The following is a 24,540-nucleotide window of genomic DNA, read 5'->3' on the forward strand; positions in this document are numbered from 1 at the left end:
TCAAGAAATAGGCTTGGAGCAAAGGTGCGCCTGCCTTTACCCTCCGTCTACAGGAGTCAAGGCTGTGGGCCCTGGAGCAGGAGCTGCCGTGGAGCTGCAGGCCTGCAGAGCATGGCATTGCCTTGGGCTTCCTGTGCTCTCTCCATCCTGTGGAGCGCACTGTTCAATTTAGATTTTCCCTTCTTAGTAGCTTTCATCATAAAGAATAGTTTTTGTATTTCTTTTTATGTTGTCTGTTTAGCATTTTTAAAGAATCATGGCTAATGCTATGTTTTATAACCTAGTTTCTGTGAATTATTTGGTATTCAACAACATTGTGAGCAAAAGTATCTAAAAGACCCGTAACCAGTTTGGCTCAGTGGATAAAATGTCGGTCTGCGGACTGAAGGGTCCCAGGTTCGATTCCGGTCAAGGGCATGTACCTCAGTTGCAGGCTCGACCCCTGTCCTGGTCCTGGTTGGGGTGTGTGCCAGAGGCAGCCTGTCAATGTGTGTCTCTCTCACATTGATTTTTCTCTCTCTCTGTCTTTCCCCCTCCCTTCCACTGTCTCTAAAAAAGTCAATGGAAATATATCCCCTGGTGAGGATTAACAACAACAACACAAAGTGTCTAAAAGAATTGGGTTTTAAAGAATTGAAACAGGAATGGTAACCTTTCTGCTAAAGTAGGTTTAAATTTAGAGATCTGCAGTAGTAGAGATCAGTTGTGACTGAGTGGAGTGAATGATGTGTGGCAGTTCTGATTAATTCGGGAATTGCCACCTGTGTGGGGTGGGGCGAAGGACTTGTCCTGTGGAGGCTCCTCATGGCTGCATCCGTGCCTGACGGCAGTGTTGTGCTTTTCTGTCACCAGCAGGCACTTGCTGTGGTGACTGGTACAGGCTTGGGAGGTGGGCCTGGTGGCTCCAGATGCCATCTCAGCCATTTATCACTGTGTGGACTCGGGCAGGGCATGTAGCCTCCTTATGCTTTTCTTTCTTCATCTGCAAAATGGAAATGATAACAGTACCTACCTCACAGGGTTTTTGTGAGGATTAAATGAGTTGGGCGATGTTAAGCTCCTTAAAGTAGGGCCAGACTGTTTTAAGGGCTTCTTAGTGAGTATCAGTTGTTTTGATATGTTGAATCTGTTCTGCTTTTCACTGTCTTTTTAATCCTTAGGATGACTTGCGAAAAGAGGACTTCAGCAGCATGAGTGCTCAGTTGTTATACAAAATGATCAAATCCAAGACTGAGTACCCATTACATAAAGCTATCAAAGTGGAGAGAGAAGATGTGGTCTTTCTTTATCTTATTGAAATGGATTCACAGGTACTGTAGCTATTTTTTCCATTTCCATTCCTTTTCCCCAAACTACACTCTGCTTGTTTTTCTCTAGAATGCTCTTCACTTCCCTCTGAGCCCTTACTGGCACAGTCCTTAGTGCAGTGTTTCTCCTAGGAGTTTGTTTAAGGCATCTGAGCTTTTTCTGTCGTGCTCCTCAATTCTTCCAGCCGCTGCCCATTGCCCAATTCCAGAGCCACACCCATACTTGTAGGTAGTTTTTACGGCAGAACCCACCTTCTAGATACGAAAATCTGTTTCAGTTTTCCTTTGCTGTAATAAGAAATTACCACAAAACTGGTCACTTAAAAAACACAAATTTATTATCTCATCATTTGTACTTTGGGAGTCCAGTACAAGGTGTCAGAACAGTCCGTGTTCCTTCCTGGAGGCTGTAGGGGCGAGTCCATTTCCTGCTCATTTAGGTTGTTGGCAGAATTCAGTGCCTTGTGGCTATAGGGCCAATGTCCCGATTTTCTTGCTGGCTATAAGCCTAGGGCTATTCTCAGCTTCTACAGGCAATTGCCTTCCTTAGCGCATGGCCCCCTTCCTCCGTGTAGTCCGTGATGGTGGATCAAGTTCTTCTCGTGTCACATTTCTCAGACCTACTCTTTGCTTCTCTTTTTCACTTTTAAGGGCTCATGTGATAATCCAGGATGCTCTTTCCCTTTTCAAGGTCCTTAACCTTAATCACACCTGCAAAATGTCTTTCATCCTGGAAGGTGACAGGTTCTGGGGATTAGGACATGACATCTCTGGGGGCTAGTATTCTGCCCACCACACTGCCGTAGGAGAAATGCCATTGCTTTTGACGGATGGGAGTGTAGTATGTTTTATCCTGGGTGTCCAGTGTGTGAGGGAGACATAAAAATGCCAGGAGGAATTAAATAGTGAAGCCACAGTTGTTCATGAAAACATTAGCGGATTCCCTTTGGGCTCTCTGAACCTCAGCCTGGCACTTGTGTTCCTCTAGCCCTGTCTGCATTCCCCCTCAGTCCTTGTACTGTCTTCCATGGTGTTTGCATCTGCTCCGTGATTCTCCATTGCTTCTGTGCTCCCTGAAAGTATGTGCCCTGAGGAGGCCTGAGAGAAGTTACAGAATTCAGTTGAATTTGGGGAATAAGCTAAATTTTGATATTTGCATAAGAGATGCTATTTAAGAGTCAAGGTGGGAGAGATTAAGATCAATTGCATTCTCTACTGGCTCGATGCTAATTCACAAATTTATCTGTGCAGCTCCCTGGGAAGCTGAATGAATTGGATCAAAATGGAGACCTTGCTTTAGACCTAGCTCTTTCACGGCGCCTAGAGAGCATCGCCACCACGCTGGTTAGTCACAGAGCTGATGTGGACATGGTAGACAAGAATGGCTGGAGCTTGTTACATAAAGGAATCCAAAGAGGTAGGAAGAAGTGTATTTTATATTTTTCTTTGCAGGCAATTTTACTTATATCCAAGTAATTTTTGAATATTCTCCGACCCTGTTCTACAGATTCTTTTTAAAAAAAAAATAGATTTTATTGATTTTTTTATAGAGAGGAAGGGAGAGGGATAGAGAGTTAGAAACATGAGAGAGAAACATTGATCAGCTGCTGGGGATGTGCCCGCAACCGGGGTACATGCCCTTGACCAGAATCGAACCTGGGACCTTTCAGTCTGCAGGCGGATGCTCTATCCACTGAGCCAAACAAGTTAGGGCTCTACAGATTCTTAAAGGCTTTTTTGAGTCTGTACTCGTAGGACTACATGATTTAGAATTTGTCATCAGTGAGTGGGTCAAGGAAGGACCAAAGAGCTATTGCCTGTGCCTTGTTGGTTAGGCTCTTCATGGTGTCAACAGGGCCCCCGGAAGAAAGGCTAGAGAGATGGTGTTTTCAGAAGTACCTTTTACTTGGAAGCAATTGATTTGTTTGCTTTTCAATATCTTTCTCCAGGAATTGTGCTAGGAAGACTTAACTTGTATCAGTTACTGTAAGAGGGAAAATACCAAAACCACAAATATTTAAACATATTCTTGGATTCAGAGTTGTCACTTTTACAAACTAGACTTCTCTTCTGTCCTGTCAAAGTGATAAAGTTTCATTTTGTTTTAGAAAAGTTATATTTTGTGCTGAAACCAGTTTGGCTCAGTGGATAGAGCGTCGGCCTGCGGACTGAAAGGTCCCGGGTTCGATTCCGGTCAAGGGCATGTACCTAGGTTGCGGGCATATCCCCAGTAGGAGATGTGCAGGAGGCAGCTGATCGATGTTTCTCTCTCATCGATGTTTCTAACTCTCTATCTCTCTCCCTTCCTCTCTGTAAAAAAATCAATAAAATATATTTAAAAAAAAAAAAAGTTATATTTTGTAGCTATATTTTGAGTACATAGTCATTAATAGTGGGAGAATATAGAAGTGATAGAATTAAGGTCAAAACATTTTAATTTTAATGAATTTGCTTTTCGAGGGAAAAAATACCTTTTGTCTTTTTTTCTCATGGCCTTATTAATTCTTAAGTCCCAAATGGATTCTGCCTGATTCAACTTTGCAGTAGTCTTTTTTTTTTTATTAAAAATGTTTAATGTTGATAATTATTGCAGAATTCCCCCACCTCCCCCTTTGCCTATCTCCACCTACCCCCAAACTCCCCCCTCTTTTGGCCTTCACCACACTATTGTCCATGTCATGGGAGTTGTATATATGCTCTTTAGCTAATCCCTTCAACTTCTTTATCCAGGTACCCCTCTCCCCACTTCCCTTTGGCTTCTGCCAGTCTGTTCCATGTATCCATGCTTTTGGTTCCATTTTGTTTGTCAGTTTATTTAATTCATTAGATTCCACATATTAGTGAGATCATATGGTATTTGTCTTTCTCTCACTGGCTTATTTTGCTTTGCAAGGGTAAGAGTTCCTTCTTCTTTACTGCTGCATAGTATGCCATTGTGTAAATGTACCACAGTTTTTTTTTTATCCATTGTTGAAGAGCAATTGGGCTGTTTCCAAATCTTAGCTATGCTAAATACTGCTATTATGAACATAGGGGTGCATATATTCTTTCTGATTGGTGTTTCAGAGTTCTCAGGATAAATTCCGAGAAGTGGGATCGTTGAGTCAAAAGGCAATTTAATTTTTAAGAAAACTCCATACAGTTTTCCACAGTGGCTGCACCAATCTGCATTTCCACCAGCAATGCACTAGGGTTCCCTTTTCTCCACATCCTCACCAGCACTTGTTGTTTGTTGATTTATTGTAGTTTTAATTTGCATCTCTCTGATGATTAGTGACCTTGAGCATTTTTTCATATGTCCCTTGGCCATCTGTATGTCCTCTTTGGAGAAATGTCTGTTTAGTTCCTTTGCCATTTTTTTTTAAAAAATATATTTTATTGACTTTTTACAGAGAGGAACGGATAGGGATAGAGAGTCAGAAACATCGATGAGAGAGAAACATTGATCAGCTGCCTCCTGCACACCCCCCACTGGGGATGTGCCCACAACCAAGGTACATGCCCTTGACCGGAATCGAACCTGGGACCTTTCAGTCCGCAGGCCAACACTCTATCCACTGAGCCAAACTGGCCAGGGCCCTTTGCCATTTTTTAATTGGATTGTTTGGCTTCCTGGTGTTGAGTTGTATAAATTCTTTATAAATTTTGGAAATTAACTCCTTATCAGATGTATCATTAACGAATATGTTCTCCCATACAGTGGGTTCTTTTCATTTTTTTTATAAATCTTTATTGTTGAAAGTAGTACATATGTCCCCTTTTTTCCCTCCGTTGACCCATCTAGCCTGCCTCTTCATTTTGTTGGTTTCTTTTGCTGTGTAGAAGCTTTTTAGCTTGATATAATCCCATTGATTTATCTTTTCCTGAGTTTCCCTTGCCCTTGGAGACATATTGGCAAAAATATTGCTGTGAGCCCAGCTGATGTGACTCAGTGGTTGAGCGTCAACCCATGAACCAAGAGGGTCACTGGTTCAATTCCTGGTAGGACACATGCTTGGGTTTTGGGCCCCATCCCTGTAGGGAGCATGCAGAAGGCAGCCAATCAATGATGTTTCTATCTCTCCATCCCTCTCTTTTCCTCTCTCTCTAAAAATTAATAAAAACATGTAAAAAAGTGTTGTTGCTAGAAGTGACTGAGACTTTATTGCCTGTTTTCTTCTGGGATTTTTATGGTTTTGCAACTTACCTTTAAGTCTTTTATTAATTTTGAGTTTATTCTTGTGTATGGTGTAAGTTTCATTTTTTTGGTATGTATTCTGTCCAATTTTCCCAGCACCATTTGTTGAAGTGACTGTCTTTACTCCATTGAATGCTCTTGTCTCCTTTGTCAAATATTAATTGAGCATAAAGGTGTAGGTTGATTTTGGGGCCCTCTGTTGTGGTCTATATGCCTGTTCTTATGCTAGTACCAGGCTGTTTTGATTACACTGGTCTTGTAGTATAGTTTGATATTCAGTATTGTGATATCTCCAACTTTGTTCTTCTTCTAGTAGTCATTTTTGACAGGTAGCATTCCAGTATTGAATGAAAGCTTTCAAAAATGCAAGAGCCTTGCCCTGGCCCGGTGACTTAGTTGGTTGGAGTGTCATCCCATACACCAAAAGGTTATTGGTTTGATTCCATGGGTTATAGGTTTCAGGTTTAATCTCTTATCAGGGTGCGTAAAGGAGGCAATCAATCGATGCTTCTCTTTCACATCGATGTTTCTCTCCTTTCCTCTATCTCTAATTTCAATAAAAACATTAAAGGGTGAGGATTAAAAACAACAACACTCCACCAACAACAAAATGCCAAAGCTTTCATTTTGTAGAGGGATAGATGACTTGATTAAAGTACTTGGCCACTGTTTTGTTTAAATGTGGATATCAAAGACAGAGTGAACTGGTTCCCCCACATCTTAGTCATGCATATTTACCCATTCAATTATGTATTATTATTACACTATCATCGTCTCTGCTGCACTTTTGCCATTTACAAGTTGTTCCTTGTCGGTGGAATGTAGTAACTTCAAATATGGTTCTGTTGTAGCTGTGGCTTTATCCTTTTTGGGCAAAGGTTTTAACAATATAAACATCCTTCTAAGCCATGCGTTAGAGGGCTAAGCTTGTTGGCTGATGGAGAGGAAAAATTTATTCATCATTGGGAAGGAAATCCTTAGAGTATATCAGTGTCGAGAGCAGATGCATTTTTCCCAAGTACTATTCTGCATTGTGCAAAGCCATTGGTGCTTAGCGCTGGGTGTGTGTTCAGTGGGGAAAGTTTCCACATAGGGAATTATTCTTTCCCATACTGTTTAATGACTGAGATGTTTATTTTGGAAACAAATAGAAATGTTACTACAAAAACAATCTCAGAATTATGTTTCTTTCCTCTTAGGGAGTTAAATTCTTGTGTATGATGAAAAAACATCTTTGGTGAGTTATTAAATATTTTGGTGATTGCTTAGTTACAAGAATTGCCAAGAATTGGTGATGCATTCCTGATGCTTATTTTCAGATTATTTATTCTTCCACTCTGAATTTTATCATTTGCTTATAAGCCAGTGGATTACAATGTGGGTGTGATAAATCTGATTGCTGCTAACTTTGGAGAGTGTGGCACAGTGTGGTGGATACAGCACTGGCATTGGATATGGGACGTACCAAAGTTTGAATCCTGGCTCATCGACTACTCTGGCCTTGGACAAGTCACTTAACCACCCTGGTCTCCTTTTTCTCATCTGTGAAGTGGGAAGCATTTCTCTTTCTGATTGTTGTGAGCGTGAGAGACATTGTTAGCAGCACACCTCGCACAGTGACCACCACGTGGTAGGGTCAGCCCATGGTTCTTACCTGGGCCCTGTGCTGAGTTCCACAACTAGTAGCTCCAATTCCTGTAGGAACTTTTTTCCCTTTTCCTTCCTCAGCTTGAGCTATTAACCTTACTTTAAGTTTCTTATAATAAGAGTGAAGATCCTTCATATATAAGATTTAAGTCTGGTTCTGGACACATTTGTAAACAAAATAGTCCGTGATCATTCTATTAACTAATTAGTCCAGTCAATTTGTGTGAAGAATGAAATAGGCCGCCAGTGTCTAGGTGAGTCCACAGGAGGGATGCCATCACTCTGATTAGCTGCATCTGGGCAAGAAGATGAATCCTTCTTAAAATATATATGTATCTATATATGTGCTGTTTTTTCTTAACAGCCAGCATCGGTCAACAGGTCTCTTAAATAGGATGCTCCCGTCTATTTGTAGATTTGCACCAACGGGAGCAGCATGAGACATAGTTTGTATTAATTAAGTAATGAAAGTTACTGTCTGTTCCCTGAATATAACTTCTATCAGGAAGCTGCATTCAAAGAAAAAAAATGTATTTGGATTGTTTTTTAATGTTAACTGTGTTGTTAGGACTTTTTTTATGTGTTCAATTCATTATAACATCTCATGTACCAGACAGTGTTGTAGATGAGGTGATGAAGTAACTGAAACTTTTAGGCACTAAACAGTTTTTATTTGAAATGGTTTTGATGGAAATCTTTTTACACTGTATTAGAGGTTTTCTTATTGACAGGAACTTTATAAACAATGTTTTTGGTGTTTTCTATTCCCTCCCATTGTTCTGTTCTTTTTGTTTAGTTTTGTTTTCTTGTTAATCCTCACCTGAGAATACTTTTCCATTATTTTTGAAAGAAAGTAGGAGGGAGGGGAAGACACAGAGACAGACATATTCATGGGTTGTTTCCCACATGAGCCCCGACCAGGGCCAGGGATTGAGCCTCCAACTGAGGTATGTGCCCTTGACCGGAATTGAACCTGGGACCCTTTAGTCTGCAGGCCGATGCTCTGTCAGCATCTGAGGGGTCTGTGGTAGCCTAGCCACCTCAGTACAAGAGCTCACCCTCTCCAGCAAGATGGTCCCTTGGAGGAAAGTACCTGGGAGTGTTGAAAACCAAATGATTTTGAAATTTCATGTTCACTGAAGAGCAGATGAAACTCATATATTCAGATGGAAATGAGCACAGGAATATAGATAACAGACTTGAGAGCTTTGCCACTCCTGAAATCCTAAGCCCCATTCTAGATGTTTAGACTGCATAAGTATAGTTGAAGAAGATGGAATGGTATTGTAAGATGTAAAAGAAAACCTCTCGTTAGTGACTTTAAGAGAAAATCATCATCTGGAAGTTGTGATTCGGAGGAGTGTGCATTTATAATATGGACAGAATTAGAAACAGATAAAAGTGTCCAGATGCAAAGACAAAACAGATCAACTATGGAAAGAGAACCATTGCTTATGATTGGTATATTGAACAAGTTCCAAGGCACCTTTCACAACGTGGCATTCATCCCAGGACCTCCAGCAAAGTTAAGAAGTATAATCAGCAATCATGGGACCAGCAGGTCAACCTGAGAGGTTGCTGTGCAGTTTTGGGATTTCCCAGTTAAAGAGGGATGTGATTTGCAAGAAATTAGTCCTGTCTAAACCTTGGTGAAATGGGGACAGACTCTACAGTCAGTACCTCTGAATCCCATGAGCTCTTGGGATGACTTAGCTATGTACTCTGGACTGTCAAGGGGAGGATGAGTTTGATTTGAAAGACTTCCCAGCTATGAGCTAATCAGGCTGCGTGGAGGCCACTGAAAAAACAGTTGCCTCCACCCAGCTGGAATGTCTCATAGCATGCATTGTGCATTTATAACTGGACTAGAGGCCCCGTGCACAAAAATCTTGCATGGGAGGGAGGGGTTCCTTCAGCCCAGCCTGCACCCTCTCCAGTCCGGGGCCCCTCGGGGGATGTCTGACTGCCGGTTTAGTCGGACATCCCTCTCATAATCCTGGACCACTTGCTCCTAATCGCTCACCTGCTGCCTGTCTGGTTGCCCCTAACTGCACCCCCCCCCCGCCCCCCGGCCTGATCACCCCTCACTGCCTCTGTGTGCCGGCCTGGTCGCCCATAACCGCCCCCTGCTGCTGGCCAGGTCGTCCCCAACTGCCCCCCTGCCGGCCTGGTCACCCCTTACTGCCCCCCCCTGCCAGCCTGGTTGCCCCCAACTGCCCCCCTCTGCTGGTCTGGTCACCCCTAACTCCCCCCTCCCACCCCCACCAGCCTGGTCGCCCCCAACTGCCTCCCCCCCCACTGGCCTGGTTGCCTCTCACAGGCCCCCACTGGCCTGGTCGCCCCACACAGCCTTCTGTTCAGTCATTTGGTTGTTCCTCACTAACCCCCCTGCCAGCCTGGTCATAGGCAGCCATCTTGTGAGGGTGTGATGGTCAATTTGCATATTACCTCTTTATTATATAGGATGGTTTCTCTGTTAATAGTTTATTATCTTATGATGCATTGCCATTCTTGTCTTATTTTCATTAAGAAACATTAATTTTATGTGTAGTGATTTATGCATGTTTTGAATTATAAATGGAATTCAATCTAAGGAAGATTGAACTTTAATTTTGTAACGAACTTAATTGCTTAATTCCTACCACCTTCCAAGTTAACTTGACAAGATAGTCTAACTGGTTTTCCACAGTATTTTTAATATTAAATTGCCACTGGTCAGATTGCTTGGTTCTGAACTTAACCATGTATTCACAGAACCAATCTAGAGTCAGCTTTTTCTTGCTGGTATATAACACAATAGTTCCAGAAATGTATACCTTTAATATTTTCACGAAATGTAATTTTTGGCCTTTTGTCAAGATTGTCTGTCAAGGTAGCTCTTTTCCCTCACACGGAACACTAAATAGACAAAAATGGTGGTTTGAGCTGTTGAAATTACTGGGTTTTATGTACGTTACTCAGTTTCAGTTTGATATGTGTGAATAGTCCTACTTAGCCTTTCTACCTGTAATGCTCCAAGAGTTAAGGCTGTGGAAGGAATTTAGAAATTTCATTTTTACATCCAGTTAATTTACCATGTAAAAATTTTTTGTAATTAGCAATGTGTACAGATTCTTTCTTCAAATTTTCAGTTGTAAACTTTTTGTTAAGACTGTTTGTATGTAATTAGATTGAGAAAAGGAAAAGAATCTTTGGGCAATAATCAATCAGATGTGGTCTTACTCTGAAGAGGAACTGGTATGCAAGTACAGCAGGTTGAGGGTATGTGTTACTTAGGTATAGACTGATGAGGAAATGAAAGAGGGAGATAAATTGTATTGGGGAGAAATCTTGGAACCCTTTCTGAAAGTTGATGATCACAAGAGGCTTTTGAAGGATAGGAGTCTGGTATACTTAAACTAGAGGCCCGGTGCATGACATTCATGCACTGTGGGCCGTTGGGGGAGGGGGGGGGCCTCAGCCTGGCCTGCACTCTCTCACAGTTCAGGGCCCCTCAGGGGATGTCCGCTGAGGGAGCCTTAGCGCTGCCACAGAGGCAGGAGAGGCTTCCGCCACCGCTGCTGCTGTGCTTGCCAGCTGTGATCCTGGCTTCTGGCTGAGCGGTGCTCCTGCTGTGGGAGCACACTGACCACCAGGAGGCAGCTCCTGCTTTGAGCACCTTCCCTCTGGTGGTCAGTGCGCATCATAGTGACCGGTCGTTCCGCTGTTTGGTCAATTTGCATATTCACCTTTTATTATATAGGATAGTGAAGTGGTATGTGGTGAGGGGCAGGACAGATAACAGGTAATCAGAAATTGAACAAAGTCTTTTGAATTCAAGTGTAACTCTGTGGTCTCAATGATGAGTTCCCTCCTACAGGTGTCCAGAGAGGTGCCGCTCAGACACACCCAATTGTTTCTCTTTGTCTGCAGTTGCTGAATGATGCCTTTCTGAGGCAACATTGGCCAGAATAATTTGCCCTGGGTTTTGTCATATGTAACCACTATTTCTGTTATTTCTTTTCAAGGAGATGTCTTTGCTTCCACTTTCCTCATTAAAAATGGGGCCCACGTCAGTGCTGCTACATTGAGTGCCCAGGAGACACCGTTGCACCTGGTGGCATTATACAATTCAAAGAAACATTCAGCAGATGTGATGTCTGCAATGGCACAGATTGCAGAAGCCCTTCTGCAGGCTGGTGCCAATCCCAACATGCAGGACAGCAAGGGCAGGTAAGTGGGCGAGCAAACAGACTGTTCTTAGCACCATTCCCAGTGGCATGTAACTGGCAGACAGGGACTTGATGTTCTTTGGTTGGCATTATTCAATCTGATTTTTATTCAAGTCACAAACACTCATTTGTTGCACAAATGAGAGACATGACTAAGGCCTGAGGCATTTGGGGAAACCATTTCCATTCTAGATAACTGAGGTCTTTGGATTTTTAAGCAATTTCTGTCATCATCAGAGTGGTCATCTGGTTCAACTGCTCCAACGGAGCCTTCTTCTAGCCTCTTTGTTAGAGTTGCTTGGGTAAATTGAAGAAGTGGAGCACACCATCTCAAGGCCGTCTGTTTTATTTCTGTGAGGTGTAATTGCTGGGAAATTCTGTATATTAAACCCAGTTCTACCTTCTTGCAAATACTTCCATTTAGACAACTATCTGCACAGCTTGCCACTTCTTCCTCAGCACAGCCCTTTGCAAATTTGACAGTAGCAGTTGTATACCATTTGCCCCTTCCCAGAACTATTTACTTGACGGTTCCTTGTGGTTTAGAATCCAAGAAAGGGCTGCCTGTCTTTGGGACAGCCATGTGGGGCGGGGGGGTGAAAGGGAGTGAAGCCATCTAAATCACCACTTTTCATCATAGCAACTCAGGATTTTATATCTTTGAAAACCCTCTCAAAAAAATAAAAGTTGTGTGAAGTCAGAATAGGGAAAGAGATTTGTGTGATGGACAAAATACTTAAATAAGGTGGATCTCCATGAACTCTCAATATCATGTGATAATTATGTTATTATCCAAACATAATTGCATTCTTTTTTTTCTTCTGTTGATTCTTTGTCCCCACCCCTGCCAGCTGCAGTAAGCTCTGGCAGCCTGTAGCTCTGAGATAGAGGCCGTCGGGGAGGCCCTGTGCGCTGCAGTGCCGTCTCCTTTGGGGCACTCGAGGGCTAAATAAAACAGTGAGGTGTGGTTAACTGACACTTTAATTAGTTCCTCCCTGTTGCCACTCTGAATGTTTTTGAGTACAACAGAAAATTATGGAATGATAAAAACTGCTGGTTTTTTTGTTGTTGTTTTTAATCCTCACTCAAGGATATGTTTATTGTTTTTAGAGAGAGGAAGCTAGGGTGGGGTGGGGGGAATGGAGAGAAACATCAATGTGAGAAACATGGATCAGTTGCCTCCTGTACACGCTCCAACTGGGCACCGAACCTGAAATCTAGGTATGTGCCCTAACCAGGAATTAAACCTGCAACCTTCTGGTGTATGGGACGACACTCCAAGCAACTGAGCCACCCAGCCAGGGTGAAACTGATGTTTTAAAAACATGAATATATGCACAATCAGTAAGGGTCAGGATTTAATTGGAGACTATATCTCTTCCTTTATTCTTATCCTTTTGGCTCTGAATAGTAAAGGGTAACATATAAGCAAACCCATTTTCATTCTTTGCTACTTGGTCATGGTTTTGGGACACTGTTTGCCAGTGTAGAAAAAGCCCTGTGGAGAAATGTGGACGTTCTTGTGGTTGGTGATTCTGGTCGCCTCCTGCTGCGGCTTCTGTGTGCATTCAGGGCCATCCTGACTGACACCTCTCCTCCTTCACCCTGCAGGACTCCCTTACACTTGTCCATCGTGGCCAGGAACGAATACGTGTTCAATCAGTTGCTGCAGTGTAAACAGTACGTAGGGAGACACGGAGAAATGAAAAAGCAGTTGTGAGGGTGGGATTGTGAGTGAAACATAATTTTTAAAATGTCTTTTAGTGTTGTAAATTTTAATAATTGAAAGTAAATTTTAAAAAATAGTCATTCAACAAATATTAAGGAAAGAATGAGGCTGTTGTCAGGACAGTGTCTGAAGAAAGCATTTGCTGCTCACATTGCTTCCTTGTTTCAGATTAGACTTAGAACTGAAAGACCACGAGGGCAGCACAGCTCTGTGGCTCGCAGTGCAGTACATCACTGTGTCATCCGATCAGTCCGTAAACCCCTTCGAAGACCTCCCTGTGGTCAATGGGACTTCATTTGATGAAAACAGCTTTGCAGCGAGACTCATTCAGCGGGGCAGCAACACAAACGCACCTGACTCTAAAACAGGTAAAGCACGCATCCCTAAGAGCTGATGCTCAAGCCTGGAGACTCCATGAAATACTGTGTCAGCGATTTACCAAAAATTTAGAAACTGAATGACATATTATTAAGTATTTTATACTTAAGTTTAACTATAGAGGAAGCCCAAGTTATTTTATTTTAATATTGTGCTTCAAAAAATTTGCCTGGCTGGCGTGGCTCACTGGTTGAGCATTGGCCTATGACCCAGGAGGTCACGGTTCGATTCCTGGTCAGAGCACATGCCCAGGTTGAGGATTCAATCCCCAGTGTCAGGTGTGCAGGAGGCAGCCGATCAGTGGTTCTCTCTCATCATTGATGTTTCTATCTCTCTCTCCCTTTCCCTTCCTTTCTGGGGGAAAAAAAAAAATTTAGCCAGACTTTGAGTTGTGTCCATTAAGCTGAAATACTTTTGTTTATTTAAGCAGTGAGTTACAGACTTTTTGGACTCAGAACTCCTTTTACCCTCTTCAAGAGCTTTTGTTTTGGTGGGTTGTTGTATTTTTGATGTTTATTGTATTAGAGGTTAAAACTGAGCTAAACCATTTGAAAACAAGAAGAAAAAAATTTTTTTGTTTTATTTAGAAAAGAGTGATAATGCTAAAAAAAAAATATTTCTAAGCCAAGGACAAACATTTAAGGCCCCAAGAGTAAAAGTGAAGTACTTAAGGGGCATTTTCTGGTAGCATTTAGGTCGCAGTGTCTTCAAAATAGACATCTAACTCGGAGGTTCTCAGACTTGGACACCTTCCCCACCCCACCCCCAACTTCCCACCCAGGGACATTGGGCATCACCTGTAACCATTTTTGATTATCACAGCAAGGTTGGGGGTGCTGCTGTCACCTAGTGGGCAGAAGCCAGGAATATTGCTAAACATTGTGCGGTGCCTCACGTCAAAGAGTTATTTGGCCCAAAATGTTAGTAACACTGCTATTGAGAAGTGTATTCCAATCCAGCCCCAGGAAAGAGACCTGACTTACCTCTGGTTCTGGGTGGTGGCTAGTGCATACCGGGCTCATCCTGTCTCTGGACTGTTCCTGAGAGTGCCTATGTGGACTTAAGTTGAACCTTCTTTAGGTGCTGGCTTGTCACTTGTGAAAGGTGGTGGGGCAGTCAGGGTGTGGTGCGCTATGGAACTGGACCTCATTGTTATGCAAATGGAAGAATGAATATGCCCACTTTCTCCTAGGAAATTGCTTACTGCAGCGGGCAGCTGAAGCAGGAAATGAGGCAGCAGCTCTTTTCCTGGCAACCAGTGGTGCCCAGGTCAACCACAGAAACAAGTGGGTAAGTGTGGCAGGGCAGCAAGGGGAGCAGTTTTGATCTGTGGAAGAAATGACAGTGACAGTTTAAAGGGGAAAATGGAATGGATTCTTTTTTTCAATTTGTCTCCAAGTAATATGTACACAGGATTAAAAAAGAGTGAAACAGGTGCTTGTATTCTCAAATATTGTTGGTTGCTTGATTCATTCAGCAACCATTTCCTAAACATTTATGGTATATTAGGTTGTAAACTATATGTACATACATACACATATATACATGTGTGTACATATCTTTCTTTGAATCTTCTGTCACTGGAGGGAAACATGGAACTAGTAATAAGGTTTCTTTAAGGGAGGATACTTGGGTAGTGGGGGCAAGGAGTGAGAGGAAACTTCACTAAATATTCTTGTAGCTTTCGAATTTTTTTTAATTTTTATTGATTTCAGAGAGGAAGGGAGAGGGAGAGAGGGAGACAGAAATATCAATGATGAGAGAGAATCATTGATCGGGAGCCCATAACCCAGGCATGCGCCCTGACTGGGAATCGAACCGACCTCCTGGTTTATAGGTCAGTGCTCAACCACTGAGATACACCGGCCTGGGAAGGCTCTTCCATTTTCTGCAGCATTTATTTTAGTGACACTTGGAAGTCCTCTGTTGTTATTTAATAATAGTCATCTATTATTTTTATAATTATAAGTAATTATAAAAACAAAGTGAAGGCTGGTTAAGAAGGTCATTGGAAATGCAGAAGATGATTTGCCAGAACGTTGGACGGGTGCTTGGGAAGACATTGATGAATCTAGGGATGATGGCACAGGGGAAAGGGAAGAGCGGTGACCAGAAGGAGTGGGACAAAAGTCGTGGAGGCCAGCTGGTGACAGGATGAGCCAAGAGCTGTAACTGCCACTGGGACCTGAGTTTCAGCACTTAGGCTGTGAGTAGAACTCCCAGCCTGAAAGTGCTCTCCTTTGGATCATGTGTTTCTGTTCAGGGAGAAACCCCGTTGCACACGGCCTGTAGGCATGGCCTGGCCAACCTCACCGCAGAGCTCCTGCAGCAAGGTGCCAACCCAAACCTGCAGACCGAGGAAGCTCCGCCTCTGCCAAAGGAGGCTGCGTCCCTGGCCAGCTCCGTGGGCAGTGTCTACCTGCAGACGCCGTTGCACATGGCCATCGCCTATAATCACCCAGATGTGGTGTCTGTCATCCTGGAACAAAAAGGTGGGTGGTAGGAACTGCTGCCGGCCCCTGTGACCTGGGGATGGTGGTGCTGAGAGGTCACTACCGAGGTGATGCTTCTTTCCTGGTGAGTTTCTCAGATAAATTAGAAAAGCATATAGTCTGGCTCCTGGCTGCAGTGTACATTTTCAGGATGGGGCCTGCCCATTTCACCCGCCAGGTTAAGGTGTTAGGACCTTTGACTGTGTCCTTTATTGTGGGGTGTTTGCCCAGGCATTTCCGTGGAGGTCAAGCAAGGCTTTGCTTTGGCATGAGCTGTCTTGGAGAACTCTGCTGTGGCAGGTCCTCTACGAGCCACCAATCCTCTCTGCCTCAGCCGTCCTGGCAGTGAACCTCGGAAGCCCCCGCAGTTCCCCTCAGAAAGTCAGCCTCAGCGTTCTCTCCTGTCCCGGGCGTAGGGGGACTCTCACCTGTGTCCTGGCGAAGGCTCACCCTTTCTAGCACTGCTGTGGAGGCAGTGGAGCTTTGGGTAGAATGCACCTTTTCTTGGTCTTCACAGGAATGGTAAGATGGTAGGAATTACGTTTAGGAAAACATTGCCAAGGCATGGTTTTGATCCTCTTTTCCACAATCAGGTAATTAACGTGTGTTTCCACAGTGGAGTCTAGTTTCCTTTTATGAAGATTCAATGTTTTAAACTTTAAAAATTTTCATTTTCCCCATAAGCTTAGAATTTCTTTCCCCATGTGTTAGATTTCTTGGCTTCCACTCTCCACAAGAAGATTTATCAGTTCGTATTTTAGCCAGTCAGTTTGAAACTGATCTCTTACTCTCTTGGATACTTTAAATATGATCCATGGGATGGTGAAATCAAGTGTTCTTTTCCTTTAAAAAAATTTAGCTAATGCTCTTCATGCCACCAACAACTTGCAAATTATTCCGGACTTCAGCCTCAAGGATTCCCGAGACCAGACTGTGCTGGGCCTGGCATTATGGACAGGTAAGGCTGTGCGAGAGGCTATGACAGCAGCAGTCAGGAGGGGGTGAGGGAGAGAGGGAGAGAAGCAAGGAGGTGGGGAGGGCTTGGTTGTAAAATAACTTTCCCGTTTGGGTTAAGCCTGTAATACCCAGTTTAAAAACTGCCGGCTTTGAGAAGTGGAGAGGGTGTGTTTGTTGCAGTAAGATGCTGGAGAAGTGGGGAAATGCATTAACCGGGGCTTGCTTATTTCCCAGGCATGCACACGATTGCAGCCCAGCTGCTGGGCTCCGGGGCAGGCATCAACGACACCATGTCGGACGGGCAGACGCTGCTGCACATGGCCATACAGCGGCAGGACAGCAAGAGCGCGCTCTTTCTCCTGGAGCACCAGGCGGACATAAATGTCAGGTGGGCTGAGCCGCGACAGCGCGGGCCTCACTGACTCGAGGTGGTTCATGGGCATGGCCCTGCCTGTGGGACATATTGTCCTTGTCAGATAGGGGGAGGGACGAGGGCTCTGAGGTAAATTCGGTGCAGAAACTGGGCGTGACCGTGCACTTGTGCTCTCCCCCCCCCCTCCACTTGCACTGTCTCATTAAAAAGGAGTCTCAAATCACTTGAGTAAGAATTTCAGTTATCACGAAGAACATTCCAATATATGAGCTGTCAAAAGGCTTGAGGGGGAAACACATGCCGTTAAACTTGCACTGCTTTGAGATGCTGTTAGAAGTAGCTACACGCCCTTCAGATTTCAACACCCTGCAGTGTTGGATCATTACTTTTCTGTGACATAGGACGGCATGGCTGTATGTTTTCAAAGATCTGGGACAGATGCTATTGACAGGTTATATTTCTCGGAAAGGATATTAATGAATGTGAATGAATTAGTTTAAGGGATACAGTGGATTCAGGCCTCTGGAATGGCCAGAAGGGCACCCTTTGTCGTTTGGCTTTCACTACAAATGCTAGTTGTGGTGTGCATGTCCTAGCAGGACTCGGGATGGGGAGACAGCCCTTCAGCTGGCCATCAAAAATCAGCTCCCGCTTGTAGTGGATGCCATCTGCACCCGAGGAGCTGACATGTCCGTGCCGGACGAGAAGGGGAACCCCCCGTTGTGGCTCGCGCTGGCAAATAATCTGGAGGACATCGCTTCGACTCTGGTGAGTCAGACTCAACTTTAGCCTCTTTTTACACATGGGGATATTTTGTGTCAGAGATGGATTTGGTACCTACACAGCGGCCACAAAGAGCAAGAGATCTGCCAGGTAACAAACTGAGCCAAGGACGAGCAGTAGGAAATCACACTAGAGAGACTTGCAGTTCAGCATGGTCTCGGATGACCCATTTTTTAGGCTGCTTTTATCAAGAAAACTGCCAAGAAGCAAGGGTTTCCTCAGGAATCTGCTCTGAGGTGGGTTATTTTGATGTGGGCTACCCTGGCTGTCACCAGAGTGACACATTCCCAGATCTCAGTCTTGTCTCCTGTTCAGAAGATAGGCCCCCAAAGCAGAGGTAACTCTGGAAGTTATTAGCTTTTTGAAGAGCCTGAAATGTGACAATAAGGTATTTGCACCTGGGGGCTTTACCCAGTGGTTACTGACTTCCCCTGTTAATTACAGGTGGGTGTTACTGGGGCATCTGCACGTGCTCACATTCTATTCCTTGTGTGTGTTTTCTATTCTAGAACACAACTCAAGAGGGTACTAATTAAATATCTCTCTCATATTTCCTAAACACATCACTTCAAGGACTTGTCACACTTGCACAGAGCAGGTTTTAATAATTGTTTGTAAATCTGATGAATGATTCAGATAAAAATCATTAGCAGTTCATTAACAACCGTGTCTTGCCTGAAAATGAATCTAATGATGCACATAGAGCTCCAAGATGGTAATGAAAATGTTGGCCTTTTCCAAGCAGTGTTGTGAGTAACTTGTTTTTCTGCAGGTCAGACATGGCTGTGATGCCACATGCTGGGGCCCGGGACCTAGCGGGTGCCTTCAGACACTCCTGCACAGAGCCATCGACGAGAACAACGAGTCCACCACCTGCTTCCTTATTCGCAGGTCTGAGAAGACTAAGTATCTCTGCAAATCTTTTTTATTCAGCAAGACTGTTAGCTACAGTCTTGTTGGCCGGACTCTCCTAATTAAGGCTATCAGAGGGTCACTGTCTGTCAAGTTAAGTCAGCCAAGAGATGTGACTCATTTGTGAGGAAAGGACTTTGAGTGCCCAGATCAGAGAATCTGCTGTCAGCCTCCTGCGGGCTGCCCACAGTCAAATCAGGCCAGTTTACACAATGAAGCCAGGAGGCTTGGGGGTGAGGGGGGTCGCTGGAAGACCAGATGGCCTCTTGCAGGACCCCCTCAAAGATACATGAGCCATAACAGGCTCCATAGCTTCTTAGTACAGGCTGTGTGGGAGGCAAGTCATGCAGGAAACCTGTAGAGTAGTGGTTCTCAAACTTTAAGTGCATGCAGCTCCCCTGGGGGGATGTAGAGTTCTGCTGCCCAGGCTGTCCTGTCCCTAAGACCAGTACAGAAGAATCTGTGGGAGGGGGACCCAGACACTGACATTTAAGGCCAAGGACAGCAGTCCCTGGTGCGGAGATTTTTGTTGGATTGGACAGGGCTGCTGCTGGGTACTTACCTGCATGCCTAGAGGCTGGATGGAAGCTTGGCACTTGAAGCCTTCCTTTCATTTCCCCCTTCTCTTCAGCGGCTGCGATGTGAACAGTCCCAGACAGCCCGGTGCTAATGGAGAAGGCGAGGAAGAGGCCAGAGACGGGCAGACGCCCTTGCATTTGGCAGCCTCTTGGGGCCTGGAAGAGACGGTCCAGTGTCTTCTGGAGTTTGGTGCCAATGTAAATGCACAGGTATGGAGAGTTTCTCTTCTCCAGGGGGAGTGTTGGTAACCCCAGGATTAGGGAAAAGCTCCTCTTTTGGCAAAGGGGCCTTGCAGATTCTCAGTCCCGGGTCTGCGTTACCACAAATGGGGCTAAACTGCAGACAGAGGAAGTGACTAGCCTGCCTAATCACTTCAGTGATTTCACGTCGAGGCTTTTCTTCTTTGTGCCTTGATCCTTCAACTTGGCTTAGCCTCCTATCCCGGCTAGTTAAAGATTTCCATTCAGAGTTAGTTCTACTCCCAGGCTGCATACACACAGTCCCCAACTCATGATGGTTGACTTAGTGATTTTTCAACTCTATGATGGTACAAAAGTGATATGCATAATTTAGTAAATTACATGAGATTGTGTTAGATTATTTTGCCCAGTTAGTTGTAAGCTAAAGTAAGTGTTCTGAGCACATTTAAGGTAGGTGAGGCTAAGTTAATGGTGTTCTGTAGGTTGGGTGTGGTAAATGCATTTTTGACTTAAAAGATATTTCACTTATGATAGGTTTATTGGGATATAGCGCCACTGTAAGTTGAGGAGCATCTGGACAGTGTTCAGTAAAATGTTCCAGTAGTTCAACTGAGCATCCCTGAGTCATGAACATTTATGTGGGCGGCCCTGTAGTTAGTCAGAGAAGGAGAGTGTAACTTGGAAGTGAGTTTGAATGCAGATCTTGTAAACAAGTGTGTGTGTGTGCCCCTAGGTCACTAGGGCAGGGGATGGGGAGTGGCTTTTAGTCGTCTCTGCTTGGCCTCAGAGCTGATTTCAAACACTGGGTGGCAGTATTGATTCTGAGAACCAAATTTGGTTTAAAAGTTATCCCCCTTTATATTTTAAAACCCTGAGTTTTGTTGTTCATTTGAAGATTGAAATCTGTGCCTGATCCCTGTAGGATGCAGAAGGAAGAACGCCTATCCATGTGGCCATCAGCAACCAACACAGTGTCATCATTCAGCTGTTGATTTCTCACCCTGACATCCACTTGAATGTCCGAGACAGACAAGGGCTGACCCCTTTTGCCTGCGCCATGACTTACAAGAACAACAAGGCGGCCGAGGCCATCCTGAAACGCGAGTCTGGGGCTGCAGAGCAGGTGAGTGCCCAGCACCCAGCATTCTCTACGGCGTCCTGAGCAGGGCAGAGCCTGTTCCATGGGGACTAAAGATATGTCTCCAGTCATACAGGTCTCTTCTACGTAAAGACATTGTTTTGAAATTATACTCCCCTTTCTTAAAACCTGACCATTTAGATGTCCTGTCAGTGCGGGATGAGGTTACTGTTCTGTCCTGTGTGTCCGCCACATAATGGTGACACATGCAGCTGAGCTCACTCTTTGCCTTTGCTTGGTTGTTTAATTGCCCCAGTAATGAGTATGTTTAAGAGATTGAAATTGACTTGAGCTTTTGGTGTGATTTGGGCAACTTTCTGCGTATTTTAGAGGAGTTAAGTTATCATTCCGCTTAGCAGGCTCAGTTGTCCTGTTCTTTCTGGATGGTGAACTGTTGACCTGAAACAGCAGATTGGGTGGGAAATGACAGCAGCAACTGATCTGAGGCGGGAGCTGGGATGTGTTTGTTTGAGTCTCTATTGAGCACTTAGAATACTGCCAAGATGTTGAGCAGCCATTTCTGAAGGTAGATGGAAACTTGGGACCTTGCAACAATCTCGGATAGTTGAAGACTGTAGCTTGGTGTTCAGACTTCTGTATGTCGTGTCTTCAGCATTTACGTAGGTGTGGCTGCATCGTGCAGGTTGCTCAGCTATGTAAAATGTGCAAGAATGAATAGTCCTCTCACGTTTCTTCTCAGTCTAGTGTGAAACTGGTACTGTTGATCAGAGCCTTTTGCAGATACATCGCTGTGATACCAGCGTACACTGTGGAAATGTGTTAGGGACTGTGCTGTGTGTGTGCAGCATGTCAGAGTCTCCCTCACTTCTCACTGAGCACTCATACTGATGTGGCAGCTCTTACAACTGCAGGACTCACTGTAGTTTTTTGTTTTGTTTTTTTTTGTTTTTTTTTTACAGAAAGGAAGGGAAAGGGATAGAGAGTTAGAAGCAACAATCAGCTGCCTCCTGCATACCCCCTACTGGGGATATGCCTGCAACCAAGGTACATGCCCTTGACCAGAATCGAACCTGGGACCCTTCAGTCCGCAGCCTGACGCTCCATTCACTGAGCCAAACCAGTTAGGGCAGGAATCTCTGTAGTTTGATTTGAGTGAACTTTTGTCTGCTTTACATTATGAAGCAAAGTCTGCGTTACACTGTTGGTTGCCTCCCCAATATGTACTGTCATCCTGTAGCTCTGTGAAAGAGGAAATTTTCTGAAAGTTTCTGAAGATTTGTTTGACTGTTTGGGGTCAGGCTGCCATTTTTGCTGGGGTGCTAGGATGCTGGGTGCCTGTTTTAGCTAAAGCAAGGGGCCCCCAAGGTTAACCTCCACCCTTGCCTTTCCCTGATATTGCAGTGTGTTGGTACCTTCCTTTCCCTGTCCTTTAGATTGTCTGTTTCTTGGCTTTCCAAGTCTAGCTCCTGCTGTGCAAGGGCACCAGCACTGCTGGGCCAGTGCAGTGGCTGCCTTTCCCTGCCCGTGAGGATGACCATGCACACACGGGCATGTGCACATATATGTCGAGTGGTCTGTTTGGGGTGGGGCCTTCCTGGAACTGAGGGAAGGCAATACCATGACTTCTCCAGTGGTCAGAGCAGCCTGCAGGTGCTTGAGGAGCCACTCTTGCATGGGGGAGCCCACTCATATTTTGGTTCTTGCCTCAGGTGGATAACAAGGGCCGGAATTTTCTTCATGTGGCAGTTCAGAACTCTGATATTGAAAGTGTCCTGTTCCTGATCAGCGTCCAGGCTAATGTGAATTCCAGAGTCCAGGATGCTTCCAAGTTGACCCCTTTGCACCTTGCTGTCCAAGCAGGCTCAGAGATTATCGTCCGCAATTTGGTAAGTGTCGCCGAAACATTATATGAAACATGCAGACAAAGCATGTGGTAGAATGTGTGCCAAATCTCTCACCATAGGTGTTTTACAGTTACTGTGAAAGGCCATTGCACATTTTGGAGGGAGTAAGCCATGTGCCGAAGAAGCAGGTGTATCAGTATATCCTAAGTCCCAGTGGGCTCCTTGGGCAGGCAGGTGCTGAGTGAGGCCACGAGAGAAAGCAGGATTTGGGTGGCCGAGGTGGTGGGAGCATCTAGGGAAAGGAGATCCCCTTCTGATTGCTTGCTCTGTGTCAGGCGCTCAGCTGGGGCTTTCTGGTGTGCGCATGCGCATGCGCGTTCTCTCTCTCTCTCTCTCTCCCTCTCTCTCTCACTCACTCTCCTCGGTTTTTTTTGAGTTATAATTAATATATAACATTAGTTTCGGGTATATAACATTGATATCTATTTATGTAAAAGCCTAAGCGACTGTCCAACTGTTGAACCATCCAACCGGTAGCTATGATGTGCAATGACCACCAGGGGGAAGACACTCCAACCAGTAGCTATGACACACACTGACCACCAGGGGTAATGAGAGAGGAGGGAGCCCAATTCTGGGGTGGGTCAACCGAGTTGCAATCTGGAACTCCTCTTGCAATCTGGAACTCCTCGGGGATGTTGGAGAGCCGATTTCAGTCCAATCCCCACAGGCCAGGCCAAGGCGCCCCACCAGTGCATGAATCCACGCACCAGGCCTCTAGTCTATATATATAAAAGCCTAAGCAACCGAAACGTCGACCAGTCACTATGATGTGCACTAACCACCAGGGGATAGACGCTCAACGCAAGAGCTGCCCCCTGGTGGTCAGTATGCTCCCACAGCAGGAGCGCTGCTCAGATGACCAACAGGTGCCAGACGCTGGCGAGCACAGCTGGGGTAGCGCGAGCCTCTCCCGCCTCTGTGGCAGCACTACAGGGCAACAGCAGGCACAGTAGGGCCCAGGATGAGCGGGAGCGGCACAGAGCCTGGCCCAGGCTCAGGCTCCTCCCTGGACACTTGGCTTCGCCACTACTACATCCCTCGGGGGAAACTGGCAGTCCGATATCCCCCGAGGGGTCTCGGATTGCCAGAGAGCACAGGCCAGGCTGAGGGACCCCACTAGTGCACGAATCTGTGCATCAGGCCTCTAGTTTGTATATATTGCAAAATGGTCACCACAGTAAGTCTAATTAACATCTGTCACCATATATAGTCACAAAAATTTTTTTGTCTTGTGATGATGTCTTTTAAGAATTACTCTTTGGAATTTTCAAATATACAACAGTATTAGTAACTATAATCACCATGCTCTGCATGACATCCTGTGACTGACTTCTTTTATAACTAAGTTTGTACCTTTTGAGTCCCTTCACCCATTTTGCCTACCACATCCTCTAGCAACTACCAAAATCTATTCTCTGTGTCTATGAGTTTGGGGCCTTTTTGTTTATTTTTTTAAATTCCAAATATAAGTGCGATCATAATGATATTTGTCTTTCTCTCACTGACTTAATTCACATAGCATAATGCCCTCAGTGTTCATCCAACTTGTCACAAATGGCAAGATTTCATTCTTGTTTTGTTGTTGTTTGTTTGTTTGTAAATTTTTTTAGAAAATACGTTTTTATTGGTATCAGAGAGAGAGAGAGAGAAATGAAATTATCAGTGATGAGAGAGAATCATTGATTGGCTGCCTCCTGCACATCCTCCTGGGGATTGAGCCCGCAACTCGGAATCGAACCATGACCTTGTTCATAGGTCGACACTCAACCACTGAGCAACATTGGCCAGG

General features: G+C 44.7%; 1 protein-coding gene, 1 long non-coding RNA gene and 1 pseudogene across 14 annotated transcripts in view; 2 read left to right on the top strand and 1 right to left on the bottom strand.

The window, feature by feature from the left end:
• Window positions 1–24,540, top strand: part of ANKFY1 (ankyrin repeat and FYVE domain containing 1) — a 69,399-nt gene that overhangs the window by 29,844 nt on the left and 15,015 nt on the right. For 12 of the 13 annotated variants that reach the window (XR_004972952.1, XR_004972953.1, XM_036341264.1 and 9 more), the window contains 14 exons: window positions 1,161–1,310; window positions 2,559–2,724; window positions 11,139–11,343; window positions 12,954–13,022; window positions 13,240–13,439; window positions 14,642–14,739; window positions 15,713–15,941; window positions 16,801–16,899; window positions 17,133–17,286; window positions 17,871–18,039; window positions 18,827–18,945; window positions 19,598–19,754; window positions 20,668–20,868; window positions 22,554–22,730. Coding sequence is in view for 11 of the 13 variants with exons in the window: in XM_036341264.1 (XP_036197157.1) it covers window positions 1,161–1,310; window positions 2,559–2,724; window positions 11,139–11,343; window positions 12,954–13,022; window positions 13,240–13,439; window positions 14,642–14,739; window positions 15,713–15,941; window positions 16,801–16,899; window positions 17,133–17,286; window positions 17,871–18,039; window positions 18,827–18,945; window positions 19,598–19,754; window positions 20,668–20,868; window positions 22,554–22,730 (2,193 nt within the window). In the remaining 2 variants the exon portion in view is untranslated. The remainder of the gene's footprint in view (window positions 1–1,160; window positions 1,311–2,558; window positions 2,725–11,138; window positions 11,344–12,953; window positions 13,023–13,239; window positions 13,440–14,641; window positions 14,740–15,712; window positions 15,942–16,800; window positions 16,900–17,132; window positions 17,287–17,870; window positions 18,040–18,826; window positions 18,946–19,597; window positions 19,755–20,667; window positions 20,869–22,553; window positions 22,731–24,540) is intronic. The other variant, XM_036341267.1, reaches the window with a different exon arrangement.
• LOC118672001 lies at window positions 8,073–9,078 on the top strand (annotated as a pseudogene).
• On the bottom strand, window positions 12,694–14,622 carry LOC118672002. The gene is made up of 2 exons (XR_004972954.1): window positions 14,433–14,622; window positions 12,694–13,008 (listed from the first exon to the last, which is right to left on the bottom strand). It is a non-coding gene; the product is annotated as an uncharacterized LOC118672002 (long non-coding RNA).

Source organism: Myotis myotis, unplaced genomic scaffold, assembly GCF_014108235.1.
Source record: "Myotis myotis isolate mMyoMyo1 unplaced genomic scaffold, mMyoMyo1.p scaffold_m19_p_17, whole genome shotgun sequence".
NCBI lineage: Eukaryota > Metazoa > Chordata > Mammalia > Chiroptera > Vespertilionidae > Myotis > Myotis myotis.